The sequence below is a fragment of the Triticum dicoccoides genome, chromosome 2A (genome assembly GCF_002162155.2).
Source record: "Triticum dicoccoides isolate Atlit2015 ecotype Zavitan chromosome 2A, WEW_v2.0, whole genome shotgun sequence".
In the NCBI taxonomy this organism is placed as follows: domain Eukaryota; kingdom Viridiplantae; phylum Streptophyta; class Magnoliopsida; order Poales; family Poaceae; genus Triticum; species Triticum dicoccoides.
In genome coordinates this window covers 755,114,374-755,130,378 of record NC_041382.1, presented here as the reverse complement: position 1 = coordinate 755,130,378, position 16,005 = coordinate 755,114,374, and the positions used below count along the sequence as shown (strand labels likewise).

Genomic DNA, 16,005 nt, shown 5'->3' with positions numbered 1-16,005 from the left:
GAACAATGGTTCAAATACCGATTTGTAACCCAGGAGTATGCTGAGAAAAATGCCATCAAGAGACCGTGGGGAGACATCCTATACAAGAATCTTCAACCCAGGTCCAGAGATGAAGCCATTGAACAAGGCTTCTATCCCTGCATGGTCTGTGGGCCACAGCCTGTTGATGCACACCCATCGTCACTACTATGGTGTCGTGACGACATTCTGTTCAAGCACAACTTCCAGTTTGCCCAGAACTCAGCGAAGCAAAACAAGAAGACATTGGGACTAGACTTCAACCCTGGTCCCTCAGCTCCAAGGGCTGATGGCACACGAGATGCAGAACCCAATGTCATCGGTCCTTTCTACAACCTTGAAGGCCTCATCACCCATATCTTGGTTCAAGGGACTGCAGTGAATGAGCCTGCAGCTGACGCTGAATCAGATGAAGCGCCTGCAGCGCCGAAGCCAAAGAAGTTGAAGAAGCCTAAAGCTTCAAAGCCTGCCCCTTCACCAAAAATCTCACGGGCGAAGCCACTGGCAACTGCACCTCCTGAAGACAGTGTGCAGTCCGAAGATTTGTCGCGCATCTCCAAGCCCCAGAAGGTCAAGATGCCTCTGCCACACACCGGCCAAGAGCTAACAGTTGCTGCCATTCTGCACAATGATGCCATTGATCTGTCAAGTGATGAAGATCTTGCAGATGACGCTCTTGAGCAACTCATCAAGAGCAAAGAAGAAGCAGAAATCTTCAATGATCTGCCTCTCTTTGATGTAACAATCATCCACAACTTCATTGATGAATGGTTTGACACGCCAAACATCAGCTTCGAAGATCTGCAACTACCCATTGGCCTTAGTGTCGCCTTCCATGGCGCCATTGCTTCAGAGTTAGCTATCGCCCAGCGCATTGTTGAACTGAAGCAAAAGATTGACTATGAAAAGGCTCAGTTCAAGAAGCATATGGCCAAGCTCAGCGTGCAAGAGGTGAAGAACTTCAAGATTATGCTGCACGAGCTCAAGGAAGCCTTTCTAAAGAAACGTGCAGAAGCTCAAGGTTCTCGTGAGCGCATGAAGGTTCTGGCTGACAAATGTGTGCAGGCCTACAATGAGGCTGAGAAGCGCAAGGCCCTTGGGCGTCCTGGCATCGACCCCAGGATGGCAGCAAAGAAGATGAAGAAGTCTGCTACGGCTGAACTTGACGCACCAAGGCAGGAAGCAGATCACATTGTCTTCCCAACTAGAATGACTGGCTCGAAGCCAAAAAGCCGGTCAACCGCTTCAGAGCTCAAGAAGACGAGGACTGCTGAGGCTGAAGCCAGGAAGAGGAAACATCCTGAAGCCTCTCCTATTGCCCCCTCCAAGAAGAAGAGGAAGACCAAGAAAGATCGGGCTGCTCCCACAGAGCCTTTGATAGTTGAACCCATTTCCATGGTTCGTCCTGACGCTGAACGCCAACTGACAATCCATGAGCCTGCTTTCACAGAGGCTCATGAAGCTGAAGACTTTCCAGCAGCTGATCCCATCGCTGCTGAAGACATTGGTCAACATGACCATGTAGAAGATGGTGCAGTCCTTCCTCAGCTCGAGAACATCAAACTCATCAGCATTGGTCATCCTCTGACGCCAATCGCTCAGGATGCTTCATGGGCCGATCGCCCACAAGAGGAAGAAGACTTTGAGGCCCAGGCAACTCCAACTACACAGGCGTAGCCTGCGTTGCGCAGGCTTCGCAAAGGTCCAAGGCCTCAAGTCTCTGCTGAAGACAATCCGGCTGCATCAGTCGCGGAAGAAGAAGTCCCACAAGTTGCCACTCCCCTGTCCCACCAAGAAGCGGTTCTCGAGGAGAACGTGATTGTGACCGACCCTCTAGCTCGTCAAGTGGAGGTTGAAAATCTTGAGGCTGCCACCACCACCACCAATGAAGCCACTGACGCTGTCATGGCTGAAGCTAATGTGGATCCCTCCCCAACAAAAGCATCAGAAGTCAGCGAAGCCACTGATCCCACTGCTTCTGTTCCTGCACCTACTGTCGGTCCCCAGTTCGACTATCATGTTGAGCACAGGCCTCAGGTACAGAAGCCAATCCCAAGACTGCCCAGGTTCCCAGGTCCTGCATCAGCACCTGGATCCTTCAATATCAATGGCTTCAGAGCAGACAACACATTCTTCAATAGCTCCAAGAACCCCTACTCAAGGGAAAGGATATCATCTGATCGGTTCTGGAGCTATCCGCATCGAAGCTAATACTCCTGCATTCTATACAATCAAGGTCGCATCTTCCCCCACAAGCGTCTTGACATTGAAGCTATAGCTAGTCTGCCCTGTCTGGAAGAAGCTCTGGATTGCTTCAAAGAAGTTGGATTGCTGCCATTCGTCACTGACCAAGAGCATTGGAATGAAGAGTTGCTGCTCCAATTCTATGCCAGACTTCACATCCGTGGGTATAGCAGAGATCCGAAGACTTGGGTCCTGGAGTGGATGACAGGAAACGTTCATCATGAAGCCAAAGCCTTTGACATCATTGAGCTCACTGCTTTGCCCACTCCTGGCGATCTCTACGAGCATGGCTGTCAGCTTCATAGTGAAGCTATTGAGAGCATCTTTCAGAAGACTGAACCTAATATGAGTCAGATGCTCAGTATGATGAAGCCATTGCCCCAAGATGCTGCTTATCCCATGGAGTTCTTCATTGAAGACCTTGAGTATCTGCCAAGAACCATTTATCACATCATAAGGCGAACTCTCTGGCCCATCAAAGGGCACTCTCCACATGCCAAGCTTGAAGGTGCAATGAAGACTTTGGTCTTCTATATTCTTCATGGAAAATGCTTCAATGCACAGGACTTCTTCATTCGTCAACTTGCTGCATCTGGCTCTGGTCTGTTTGGTTTGAAGTTCTACGCCCCTTGGGTGATGCGGCTGATCAAACTTCACTTCGCTATCTCATATCAGCCCTTGGCCCGCAACCATCGGATCTTTTTGCCTGATGTGGATATGTCTATTGAAGCCATCTATCCTGAGCCTGCCAAGGAACCTCTCGGTCTTCAGAATGTTGAGCATCAAAATTTCACTCAGAACATTGAAGGCGTGGAAGCCGTAACTTGTGTGTATCCTTTGGCTGGCACTATACGTGCACCGCATCTTGCTCTCACTGAAGCCACTGACAGTACAACTGCTCCACGACCCAAGAAGCGCACTCGTGTTCTCAACGACCGAGAGCTTCTTGTGGCTCTTCATCAGAAACAGGATAGGCATCATGACTGGCTGAAGCGTCAGATGCAAAGCCTCTTGGTGGATGTTAATCGCATTCGCAATCTTGCCACCAAGAATGCTTTTGTTGCCCATGAAACCTCTCGCCGCACATGGAAAGGGCTAACGCTGATGTGTTCTGAAGATGATCTTCAAGAGGATGGCTTCACTGAGCGCTTCAAGTTTGACTCCACACCTCCTCGAAGGGCTGTGCTGCGACGAACTCCATCTCTTGAAGACTCTGAGTTCTCTTCCTCTGCTGCAACTATAAATGCCAGAGTGATCGAGGATGACGACGATGCTACTTCACCGCCACCTCCTTCAGCACGCTTCGACTCTGCTCCAAGCTCTTCAGCACCGCCAAACACCACCAATGACCCTGCTGCTTCACCTACTCCTCATGGGAACGAGTAGATGCTCTATGTCTTCAAACCTTTTTGGTCCTTACTGACAAAAGGGGGAGAAGCATATGAGGTTGATAGTCTTCAAGCGGGTCCATATGGGCGGGTGCTTTACATTTTGCTTCGTGCTTACAACTCTCGTTTTGCTACATTTGGTTCTTTGAGTTGTAACACTTAAACTCGATGGTCGTCTGCTACTTATCTGCCACCTTGTGTTGCGATGATAAATTCCGCATGTGCGACGATAAATTCCGCACTTAGATCATTCTGCAGACGTCCGTTTTCCATTATGCATGTCATTATCTTCATATACTTTCACATGCATAGTGGATTGTCATCATAAATTGAAGTGGATCTCCACAAGTACAACCTGCCATGTGCATTTGCATTACAAAAGCAAATTACTTATATGCACATCTTCAGGGGGAGCCCTTGCAACTTATGAAGACAATTCCTTATCCTTTACAATTTCACAGATTATATTCCCTGTTGAAAACTTCAACTAGTTTGTCATCAATCACCAAAAAGGGGGAGATTGTAAGTGCATCTAGTGCCACCCCTAGTTGGTTTTGGAGTATTGACGACAAACCTAGTTGAGGGACTAATGTGTTTGTGAGAATTGCAGGATAACACAGGTAGAAGTCCCTCATTGATTCGGTTTTCCTACCAGAGATGACCCCTAAAAATGTATGAAGACATTGAAGTCAAAGGTGGTATATGAAGATATTCACATTGAAGACTATGACAAGAGAAGACACCACATGAAGCCTATGGAGCTCGAAGACTTAGATCTTTCATAGTTCTCTTTCTTCTGTGTTGAGTCATAGGAACCACCGTACTGTTAAGTGGGGTCCAAGAGAACCAGTCAGAATGACTGAAGTGATGCCTAACCAAAACCTATGTCTTCGAGTGAAGACTATGAGAGCGAATCTTGTCCAGAGTCGGACAAGTCAGCTTTGCTTGTAGCCCAAGTAAAGTTGCCGTGTGAGTTTGAAATCTGACCGTTGGAACACGTGTCAGTTCCTTAGTGACCCAGGGTCATTTCGGACAAATTAGGTCGGGTTGCCAAGTGGCTATAAATAGCCCACCCCCTGCAACCATAAACGGTTGGCTACTCAGATTCAGAGTACGGCTTTTGTCGTTTGAGAGCAACCCACCTCGAAGCCTTTGAGAGAGAATTCCTTGCGAGGATAAAGCCCTAACCACCCAGAGCCAAAGAGAATTAGGCATCACTTAAGTCTTCTTGTCTGTGTGATCTGAAGACTTATTACACTTGAGGACTGTGCATCCTCCAGCCGGTTAGGCGTCGCGTTCTGAGCATTCAAGAGACATTGTGGATTGCCGGTGAACGAAGTCTGTGAAGGTTTGGGAGTCTACCTTGAAGACTTACCAGAGTGATTGGGCGAGGTCTGTGTGACCTTAGCTCAAGGGGAATACGGTGAGGACTGGGTGTCCTGAGCTGCGTGTTCAGGACTGGGTGTCCGGGACTGTGTGTCCTAAGGTTTAAATACCTAGCCGCCCTAACCAGACGTACAGTTGTCACAGCAACTGGAACTGGTCCAACAAATCATTGTCTTTAGTGAGTCACTGGTTTCATCTTCCCCTCCCTTTACTTACTGTTACTCCTTGTGAAGTCATTGTATGTTCGCACTATCTTTTTTCTTCACTGAGTGACTGCGTGTTCTGTGTGGCTTCACAATATCTTCCTACCTGATCCTTACTACATTGCTGCTATTAGTCATTGTGCTTTCATTCTATTGAATACTTGACTATGGCTTGCCTAGTGTAGTCTACCTTCCGCTGCCGGGTAATAGGTTTATTTCTATCGTTTGTCTTCATAACTTCCACGTTTTGAAGACTTTCATAAAAATCGCCTATTCACCCCCCTCTAGTCGATATAACGCACTTTCACTTGTGTCATTCCCACCGGCACCCTTGCCGCCCTCTCGGCCGCCGTAAAGGTGCTTTCACGACATGCCCCCCCACGCGGTTGTGGGAGCGTGGAGGGCTCCTCCTCCTTCAAGGCCTTGCCGCCAAAGAGGTGGTGTGATGGTGACACCGACCAATCAATTTGGCCGAATGTGTTGCACAACAAGGATGGCGGCTCCTCCTTGACGTGGCATCCGATATGGAGGTCGTAATTGTGTCGTGGGAGGGAGGAAGCCTCCTGCTTGACGCGGCGGCGATGGTCGCTCGGTCTAGAGCCGGTGGGGGCGACGCCAGACCGCAATCACGGAGCGGCGCTCGAGAAGGAGCTACAGGTGCGCGCGGTACTCCTCATCCATCGCAACGGCTACCACGAGAAGGGCGAGTGCTGCTATTCCTCCTCTTCCCCGGTGGAGAGCACGATCTGCTCCTTCGTCAAACGGGGTGATGGTGGAGGAACGCCTCGGAGAACGTGGGTGGCGACATCACTATCCGGAGGGAGAGACAGATCCACCCGCCAACGTCGAGAACTAGCCGCGCTGACTGGACTTGCCCATTGTTGAGATGAGGAGAGTGGCGGGGACAACGGTGAGCGTAGAGGAGAGGTTCAAGGTTACAGGGGTGCGGGCATGAGAGGAGACACGTTTTATCCAACGCCGGGCCCTGCTTAAATAGCCTAGGTAGGCGGACCGACGCCACTTCAACGTGACGCAGCGGTCCGAGTAGGCTTCTCGGTCGCCGCGTCCACATTGAAGCAGCAACCCCCTCCCGTCCGGTCACGTCGTCGGGACGACATCGTCCAGCCGCGTCCGCTATGAAGTGGTCGATCGACATGAGTGTGCGGCGAATGTCCAAAAGCGGGACGTGCGGCGATGAGTTTGGGTGAGACCGTGTTGTCAGACACGTACAGTATCTTGCATAAGTCCAACTGCCTTCAAATCTTACAAGTTTAATGGCGATTTAGCCAGAAAATTCAGACAAACGGCAGCACAGATTCAGACATGCCCTAAAAGGAAAGGATAAGCCTTCTAAGGAAGGAATATTTGTAGCCGATTATTTTCTCCAAGCATTTTTCACCTTCTTTTACTCCGGCTACGCTTTGACTTGAGCGTAGGATGACTCTGACAGGCGAGGCGTGCACAAAGTTGACTGGACCGCCGGGCCTGGCCCCACCTTCGCCCCCTGCCCGTGGGCCGTTCCGCTTCTCGCCCGCCGCCCGCCGCAGCAGCCGCAGAAGGCAGGCTCACGGCGCGCAAGGCGAGATCCCCGGAGATGGGGCCGGAGGGCAACCGACCGCCCCCACCGGCGCGCTCGTCCTCCGCTCCGGGACGGGACCTACTGCCGCGGCCGGTGACTTCGCCCCGGCCGCCACGCTGCCGCCTCCTCGTTGCCGGCGGCCCGCGGGACCGGAGCCCCGACTCTCCCCCCAGCCCCTGCCTGGGGTTTCTGTTCGGTAGCAGTTTCCTCCCCATCTCCGCCCTCCATTTCGATTTTGTTTCCAGACCCATCCATCCACGGAGGAACCCCGCAATCCAATCTTGTTCTTACTGATTCTAAATTGCGCGTTATATGTCCAACCTTGCTGATAAGGTGTCGCAGCATTAGAAGTGAGAAATACTGTAGTTCATTCATGCGCACCGTGGAAACTTGAAGTCAAATGGCCAACTAACAGCATACAGTACCTTACTAGATAAAGTTTACATCTTGGATTTCTCCTTACCTAATAATACAAACTCGTAATAACATACTGGGGGTGAAAGGGGAAAACAGCATGGCAGCACACAACAACTTCAGCACCTTCATATCAAAAGTAATATCATTAATAATTTGTCCAAACCAGCATGGCAACACACAACAACTTCAGCACTTTCAGATCGAAAGTAACATTACAGATAATTTGTCCAAAACAGCATGACAACACACACCAACTTCAGTACTTTCATATCAAAAGTAATATAGAGAGATGAACGGTTGTAGGCGTAGAGACAAACTGCCGTAGGTATCGTTTTGTGCTTCGAGTGGAGATTATACCCTGCTACGCCCCTTGCATCCTAAGGCTCTCAAGAAAGTTCCGGTGCTTGTTGTCCAGATTGCTTGTGAGATAGTCGAGGAAGTCATTAAAACTGCTCGCGTTGTACTTTTCAGGATTCTGCTCGTTCACGAGCTCTCTGGCACTGGAGACCTTCTCATGCATTGCAAAACCATTAATGCTGGCCATGGAGATCCTTGCCTCTTCAGGATTCAGAACAGCTCGGTGCACAACAGTCTTGATTTTGCCATTGCTCAGGACTTCCATGTGGTCTCCTACGTGGACATGCAATGCATGTGGCAGTGGCTGGACCACTTTCCAGCTGTTGCTGTTGCGGTCGACGACCTCCAGGCCTCGACAACTTGTGAACAAGATGGTGAGGAATCCATAATCGGAATGCGGCGCCAGCCCTATCGCTGTATCACCTTCTGATTCTTTCGGGTAGCAATTCACTGACATTAGCTGCAGTCCTTGCTCAAATTTCTCATGCTGGTAACCCTTACCCAATCCTAGGCCTTCTAGTATGGCTTCCATTAGTTGCAAGGCCACCCTCCTTACTTCAGTAGCAAAATTTCCCATATACTCCCTGTTTTTAGTACATGAAGAGAAGAGTTATGTCAGACATTACACCTTCATACTGTAGTTCAGGATTGCAAGAAGATTTATAGAAAGTATTTTGCCTGTAGATTGGGGGGTTTTCCGGCCAATATTGCATCCATTCACTCAGGGGATGGGCATAATGCTTTAGGTATGCCCGTGACATACTAATGCCGTCCTTTGAGCTGGTGTCATATCTAACAGGCCGTCGGAGGTCGTCTGATGCAAACTCTTCCTTTGTCTCACTTGGCAGTTTGAAGAAATCTGAAGCTGCTTCAACAGCTCCATCCATGACAGATTGACTGATCCCATGGTTTATAATCTGCAAAATGGAGATAGGCAAGTAAGCTTTCTTTGTTCCCTTGCACCTGCTTGTTAGTAGAGACAGAGTGCCCAAGAAGAGTTCATGAAAGGCCGTACCTTAACTCTAGTGTAGCTACACAGCCTTAAGTTCTCCTCTAATGTTTTACAATTTTAGTAGTGGTCCTTGAGAACCTTGACATTGCTTATATTTGAGAGTTGAAGCTGGAAACATTTTATACGCACAGAAGGCACCTGCTGTATAAATGATCTGTTATTTCTCGTACTGAGAGGTCACCCTGTCAGAGAACACGCCTTAGTAATATTCTTTGCTGCCTTGCTATGTCCACATGTACCCATAGGACAATGATGCAGTTGTTAAAACTAGCCATTTAGGTCGACCCCGGCTCCCTGTTGCTCTAGAACCAGACATCTATATCGAGTAGGCTTAGGCCCTGTTACAGATTTACAACTAAAAAAAATGAAGGAAACTGAGATGCTTGAACATGCACGTTGTGTACGTACTTCAGAATATCTTTTCTAAATTTTATGAAGACTAAATTACAGATCAAAACTTCACAAATGCTCCCAATACTGAAATGTTACATCCTATGTTTTTAAGGCGGTAAGGCGATCTAAGGCGCTGGGGGGGCGCCTTATCGCCTAGTCGACGCCTAAGCGCCTAAGGCGGGCATATTTGTAAGGCGCTGGCGGGGCGCCTTATCGCCTAAGCGTCGCCTAAGCGTCCAAGGCGGGACGCCTTAAAAACAGAGGTTACATCATAAAAAAAAGATTAAGAATGTAGCAGGAAAAGGGAATTATCTACAACCGACAAGTGCTCTAAAATGACCTTCAATGTAGTACTGATGTCATTGCGGTGATAACTGAAGGACGAAATGGGGACTCAGCTTCATGTTATTTATCAGTTTCCATCTAACCAAGCGACAAAATGTAGCTGGTCCTCCACGTATCGTACAGTTCTCGCCAATCCCCGGTTCCTCATACAGTCGTGTGATGAGTTCTAGTATACTTTATATACACTGTTTAGACAGCTCATACTCTTCATTTTGGGGGACAAAAGGAGGATGGAGCTCATCAAACTATTTAGCTGAGTGCAGGCAGTTTGCTCCAAAGATGGTGCGTGTACTACTACTAACAATGCGGTGCTGTCACAGCTAGCCGCAGGATTTCGAAGGTCATCATAGCTCCTAATTTTCCTGTGGTCGCTCTTCTGCAGTGGTTTTTCAACCACAAATCTAGTTTGGTTTCCTAGTTTATTTGTCTGTACAGTCGTCTTCCTTGGTCAACATTGTGGACACAAGTGGCAATGTTATCCATTGCAGTCTGGAAAAGATAAATGCCAAGGCAAAGGCAGAAAAGAAAAAGACAGGAAGGTGTGGCAATGTTCTCAAGGAGTATACCTGGAAGTATCCTAGATCACGGCATGCTTTGGTAATATCTTCAACCACACGAGCTCGTGTCGCTGGGTCAAGGTTGAGGTGACCCACGTTGATCACCGGCATTGGCGGCGGGTGGAGGTTGTCGGAGGGGAGCTGCTCCTGAGGGACAGTCCTTGAGTCATCAGACATGTTGACTTAGTACTGTACAAGGAGCAGAGTCCAATCTCAGTATCTTTCGCAGAAACGAAACGGGATGAAGTGTTCCTCCATGGTGCGGCATCTACTTATAGGCAGCTTCATTCCAGGTAACGCAGAAAACCACTCTTTTGCATCCCTCTGCAGATATAGCGGTATGGTTTCTTACACGGTCTGATCCTTCTCACTTGGACAGTGTCTGCTCGTTCCAAATAAGAGGTCAAGCCATTCATGTCCATGCATGCATGCACTTGGCAATATATATAATTATCGGTCCAGGGGAAGCTCCTACGCGGGGCCTACGTCGGCAACAGGAAGAGCCCGACAAAATGTGAATATTCATTTATGTCGCCTATGTGCCGCCGCATAGCAAATTGGGAGTATCTTAATACCGCGCTCCGGGCCACTCATTCACTCTTTCGTCACATATGCTCCATTGTCCTGGTATGCAACTGGTTGTTGTTAGGACACAATTATGAAGTTATCTCTTGGCCTACATATACTTCTTCGTCCTGGTATGCAACTGGTTTTTGTTTAGGACGCAATTATGAAGTTATCTCTGGGACACAACTTGTTTCTGCCAATGTTTCTGGTGCTGTCCAGGGTGTTGCTTCATGGAGAAGGCTGGATTCCCTCATTGGAAACTTCGGCTACCCCCTGCAGTGTCAGCAAATTGGGAGTATCTTAATCCTACGTTCCATGCCCCCTACTTCTTTGTTCCTGTTATGCAACTGGTGTTTGTTTAGGAGACACAGCAATAATAAAAATATCTTACTGATGCAACTTGTTTCTGCCCATTTTTTCGCTGCTGTCCTATCCAGTGGGTGATCATGAAGGCTGGAATCCCGGACGCAGCCTGGGGCTACTCGTTAAAACCCTTTGGATGGTCCCCAAAAAAGTTCAATCTTGTCGGTTCCCACAGGACGACGCCTCTCATGTCCTTTCACCTGATTTTCATCCCGCTTACGCGTGCGGTGCAACTGGGATTTTCTTAGGTGCAGCGGCGATGATGTTGTATGGCCTGACCAGGAGGGGCTCATGGAGACTGTGGAGTGCTGCTGGAAGCTGCTGCTGCTGATCTGAATGGAAGCTTGGCTTAGTTAATTGGTGCAGTTGCAGTCGGCGAAAAGGGCTATTTTTGGTGGTTCTCGTAGGCTGCCATGTTATATACTTTTGTGGTAGCAGATAGCTTGGCCAGAGAGGGTGGACGCGGATGAGCCGCGTCGTTGCTTGGTTTTGGATACGAGCCATCATCCCTACCACTACTCTCGGCGTGTAGCACGGAGGAACTTCCTGTCCTGCTTTTCTTTTTTACCTGGTGAAGATGAGCTGCAACTGCAAGTGCTGTGTTTACTCTCGCTCCATCCGCGTCCTCTGCGACGTAAGTGTTTCGTTGCCTCTCGCTCTATCCACGTCCTCTGTGACGGTGCCAGGAAAGGCCGCCGCACTGGGGTTTGTCCACATGTCTTGGCATGAAAACTTTGGCCGTTCACGGAAGTTTGGGCGTGTGCAGTAGTTTGTATCTGTTGGTGTTGGTGCTTAATCTCGTCGCGATCCTCTCTTGTATCCTAACTTTGGTTTGCCTTGTATTTCAATTCGGTTGTTTTTATCAAGAACATAGTTCCATCTTAATTCTAGTTCCCCCAATTGGTGCCCTCGATGATTTTTATCTACATGCAATGCTAACATGAAAGCTATTTTTTGTTGCGTGGCTTCCATACAAATACAAGCGAGCGTGTAAGCAGTAGTGGAAGTGGCGGAGGCACGGGGGGGGGGCAGCAGGGGCCCCGGCCCTCCCCAACATAAGTCACTTCTTTGCATTTTGGGCATGAACAGTAATTTTTTTGAAATGTTTTCTTAATCGGGCCCCCTCTAAGATCATAAATTTACGATTCCTGCCTCCGCCACTGGTAGTGGTGTGTGTGTGTCTCCACGGCCCGCGCAAGGTTGAATCATTCTTTGCTTTCGTAGTGACAATCGAATAGGGGTTGGTGGCTTGCGATAGGTTCCGGAGAGATGGTTGTTGCCTTCTCGGGAAAGTTTTTCTTTTACGAGCGCTAGAGGGATGAGCTAGATACCTTTTCTATATGACATGCGCTAGAGAATAAAAATATCATACCTTTTGCGTTGGATCATCCAATGAAGTGGATGCATGCATATATCTCAAGTGGTATTTTTCTTGTAGAGTAAGTTGGATACTGATTTCTTCTTCAATAGAACCATCCGCTTTCTTTTGAATCTAGTATTAGCAATTACATCCCATAATGTTTTTGAAGTCGGGGGTTCTCAATGCCACCGCCATGGGTTCTAGAGCCCTCGGGCAAGTTCTCTATCAAGTCAATGTATGCCAAACTATCAACAGTTTTGGAAAGCGCCGAACCCTTTTAAATTTAAGTTTTTCCAATGGCAAGCTTGGAGAAATTGAGAGTGAATTGCAAGAAACCACCAAATTTGGGGCTTCTCTTGCAGAAAACAACCTGATCGCTAATCTTTTGTAAAAGCCACCGCGCATTCAGTAAAAGTTTTGCAGATTGCACTGAACCTGTCATTTGGCGCGGTTGAGGGTGTTCCCGACAGGTGGGCCCCAATTTTGGTGACGTGTCCTAACGGACGCGCGGGCGGCGCCGTTACCTTAAGACCGACGCGGTCAGGTCGCGAGAGATAGACCGCCCGCGCCCAACCACATCTCGCTCGCTCTCTCTGCTCTCACGCTCGCTCGCTCCCCTCCCTCTTGCTCCTCTCCTCTCCGGCCGCCGGCCGCCATAGTGTCCTGGAGCGACAGCGAGAGCACTGAGGGCTCCGCCGCGCAGTACATCTCCTCCGATGACTCCCCTGTCAAGGTCAGAACCTTCTATTGCTCATTTGTGTTATATGGTTTCTAGGGTTCAACATTCGCTCGATTTGAACAAGTTTTTGTTGGATTTCTCAGATCCCAGCTACAATTGATGAGCCGTCGTTAGGGTCTTGTTGACGACTTGAATGTGATTTGTGAGCATGGGAATCCAAGGAGGAAATATGTTGCATTTGAGGGGATAAGCATTGGGAGGGGGTTCATTGCCTGTGCCACTGAAGTAAGTTTCAAGTTGTGTCTTTGCAGCATTCCAATTCTTGTTCTAGGGTTTGTAGGTACTGTTCATGTTCTAAGGGTCATATTTACTGTTCATAGTTACTGTTCATGTTATAGGGTTCATAGTTACTGAATTTAGTTGTACGGTTCATAGTTACTGAATTTAGTTCTAGGGTTCATAGGTACTGTTCTTAGTTGTAGTTTTCATAATTAGTCATCATTAAATGAATCGGATTTTGAATCAGCTATTTAACTGAATTTGTAAGTAATGTCTTTAATTTTGAACTGACTTTTTCTGTTGTAGGGTGTTGCAAATTGTGGATTAGTGCAGTGGGTAGATGAGCATTGGCTAGAGCATCTGCAGAATGCTATTCATAAGCTGTGGCTTATGTATGAGGATAGCCAGCATAATAACAGGATGGCATGCCTGGAGCATTCATGCACTATACACAATCTGACACAGCAGAAAAAAGAGTTGCAGGAGACATATGAGAAGCTTGTTGAAGATGTGAACAACCTCTTGGATTATAAGGATAGCCAGCCTGAGGTAAACTAGAAGAACGATGCTGAGAACATTTCAGTGAGTGTGGAAAGCAGCATGACAAAGGATGCTGAGATCAAAAAATTGAAGGCTGTTGTTGACCAGTTAAAGCAAATTCATGTAGCTCAAGCCACTGTCATTAGGAATTTGAAGTTCAACCATCTTAAAGAGAAGGAAAAGTTGAGCTCTGATAAGAGGACTTTGGAGATTTGCTATGCTGGCCTAAAGAAAGAGAAGGATGACCTGAAGAAAGAGAAGGATAAGCTGGATTGTTGCATTGCTGAGCTGATGAAACCGAAGGAGAAATTGACCATGGAGAAGAGTACTCTTCCTTCCTGCATTGTTGAGCTCAAGACAGCAGATGATAGCAACAAGAGTAAGCTTAACCAGATTAAGGCTATTTGTGATGAGGACTAAGTTGTGTTGTTGCCTGACCATGTGTGTCAATGATGTCTTTTGTAGTAGCTATGGATGAAAGTTTGTAATGTGTTAAGCTTTATTGTGGTGAACTCTACTATTTCTGTAGCAATGAACCTTGGATTGTATGTTGTTTGTCATGAATTATCAGTTTCAATTATCAAGTTTAATTAAGTTTAGTTTGTGATGACAGCAGTGACATACTTGGAAATGATAACACTGTCACCAAGTAGATAGCAAGCATAACTGGACATAGATAGCAAGTAGATAGCAAGCAGAACTTAACATAGATAGCAAGTACATAGCAAGTAGATAGTGAACATAGATAGCAAGTTCATAATGCTGGCATACATAGATATTACCTGCATAGATAGTTTGACATAGATAGAACAGGCATACTAACATACTGACGAAACTGAACTTTTTCTTCTACTGACGAAACTGAAGACAACATGTCACTCCTCCTTCTTCAACATCTTCAGGCGTTGGGAGCGTCGCACGTCATTGTTGTTCACCGCCGCCCTCTTCTTCTTGGCCGGCGCTGGCTCCACCACATCTTCACCGCCGCCCTCCTCTTCTTGCTTCACGACGACGAGCTCTGGGTTGTCCGCGACCTCCGACAGCTTATCCACTTCAATTGGGTTGTTCTTCTGCCCCTCCACGGCGTCGAGGACGGGCGCCAGGAGCTGCACATCAGGCTCGTCATCGGAGGAGTCGGAGGAGAGTACAACGACCTCGTCCACCTCGTCGTCAGAGGAGTAGTAGTCAGACTCGTCAGCGTCGTAGTCGTCAGAGGACTCGGCGTCAGAGTCGTCGTCTGGCCCGAGGACCCATGGATTGCGCCTCTCCCAGTAGGCGTTGTTGATGGGGGCTAGGAGAGCCAGGAGAACGTCGGTGATGTCATCCGCGGCGGCCGGCGGCGTGGTGGATGAGTGGTACATCCACCAACGTGTGCGCTGCCTAGGGTCGGGGGAGCGCTGCACCTCGCGCTTCGCCCACAGGAGAATGGTCGCCGGTGGGACGGTGCGGTCGGCAAGGAAGGCACGCTGCCTTTCGGCAGGTGTCATCACCTTCACTAGGCCGCGGGCATGGTTCCTCAGCATCGCCGGACTGGGGAACCAGCGTGCAATCTCCCTGTACTGCACGCGCAACTCCTTGTTGTTGTCGGCGAGCTCTTCGATGCCCAGTTGCCAGTCCATGGCGACGACGGTGGGGGTGGCTGTCGGCGGTGGTTTCGATAGGAGAGAGGGGGAAGAGGAGTGGGCGGTGCGGGCGGCGAGTGGGCGAGTGATCGGAGAGAGCGGTGGGTGGACACGTATTAAAGGCTGAGAAACCAAAACGACGAGTTATACTAAACGCACGTCCACCACGCTGACGGCCTCAACGCACTCTCAACACAGTGCGTGCCTAACTATACATAAGTATAATTGCGGATGCTACTCAAACAAGATCACTAGCACTATCCCATTGGTATTGAACGCATGGTTACTACCCACTCTTGGGTTCGAGCCCTAGGGAAGATTATTTTTTTGCAATTTTTTTTTGGTTTTCTAAAATTAATATGTCAGCAACTTCTAAATTTTTGTGCAATTTTTTTTGTTTTCTAAAATTAATATGTCAGTAACTTCTAATTTTTTTGGTTCAACATTTGCTCGATTTGAACAATTTTTTTGGTTTTCTAAAATGCCCAAGTGGATCGATTTAGGGTTTTGTCGACGCCGAGTCACCCTAAATGCCCAAGTGGATCGATTTAGGGTTTTGTCGATGCCGAGGCACCCTATATGCCCAAAGTGGACCCATTTAGGGTTTTGTCGACGCCGAGGCACCCTAAATGCCCAAGTGGATCCATTTAGGGTTTTGTCGACGTCGAGGCACCAAAAATGCCCAAGTGCTACCAT

General features: G+C 48.3%; 1 protein-coding gene and 1 long non-coding RNA gene across 5 annotated transcripts; one reads left to right on the top strand and one right to left on the bottom strand.

Moving 5' to 3' along the window:
- The first annotated feature begins 6,683 nt into the window (after positions 1-6,683).
- Positions 6,684-14,294, top strand: LOC119356976. Of its 4 annotated transcripts, none has more exons than XR_005172103.1 (7): positions 6,684-7,014; positions 7,707-7,966; positions 8,277-8,338; positions 8,441-10,192; positions 10,279-12,922; positions 13,012-13,153; positions 13,454-14,294. It is a non-coding gene; the product is annotated as an uncharacterized LOC119356976 (long non-coding RNA). The 4 variants fall into 4 exon arrangements; XR_005172105.1 differs by lacking the exon at positions 8,277-8,338 and having other exon boundaries at positions 6,685-7,014; positions 10,279-10,597; positions 10,686-12,922; positions 13,454-14,281; XR_005172104.1 differs by lacking the exon at positions 8,277-8,338 and having other exon boundaries at positions 6,686-7,014; positions 8,441-9,088; positions 9,261-10,192; positions 13,454-14,281.
- LOC119356975 (flavanone 3-dioxygenase 3-like) lies at positions 7,180-10,076 on the bottom strand. Its single transcript, XM_037623959.1, has 3 exons — positions 9,909-10,076; positions 8,229-8,509; positions 7,180-8,176 (listed from the first exon to the last, which is right to left on the bottom strand). The coding sequence occupies exons 1-3, from the start codon at positions 10,074-10,076 to the stop codon at positions 7,597-7,599; spliced, it is 1,029 nt and encodes a 342-aa protein (XP_037479856.1). The 3' UTR covers positions 7,180-7,596.
- Positions 14,295-16,005: the final 1,711 nt, after the last annotated feature.

What these genes read in the sequence shown, in the direction of transcription:
- LOC119356975 (XM_037623959.1), bottom strand. Translation starts at nt 10,076, where the DNA reads ATGTCTGATGACTCAAGGACTGTCCCTCAGGAGCAGCTCCCCTCCGAC. An exon ending in GTGATCTAGGATACTTCCAG is followed by an intron (nt 8,510 to 9,908) that starts GTATACTCCTTG and finishes TCCATTTTGCAG; the next exon opens with ATTATAAACCATGGGATCAG. An exon ending in TCTTGCAATCCTGAACTACA is followed by an intron (nt 8,177 to 8,228) that starts GTATGAAGGTGT and finishes TACTAAAAACAG; the next exon opens with GGAGTATATGGGAAATTTTG.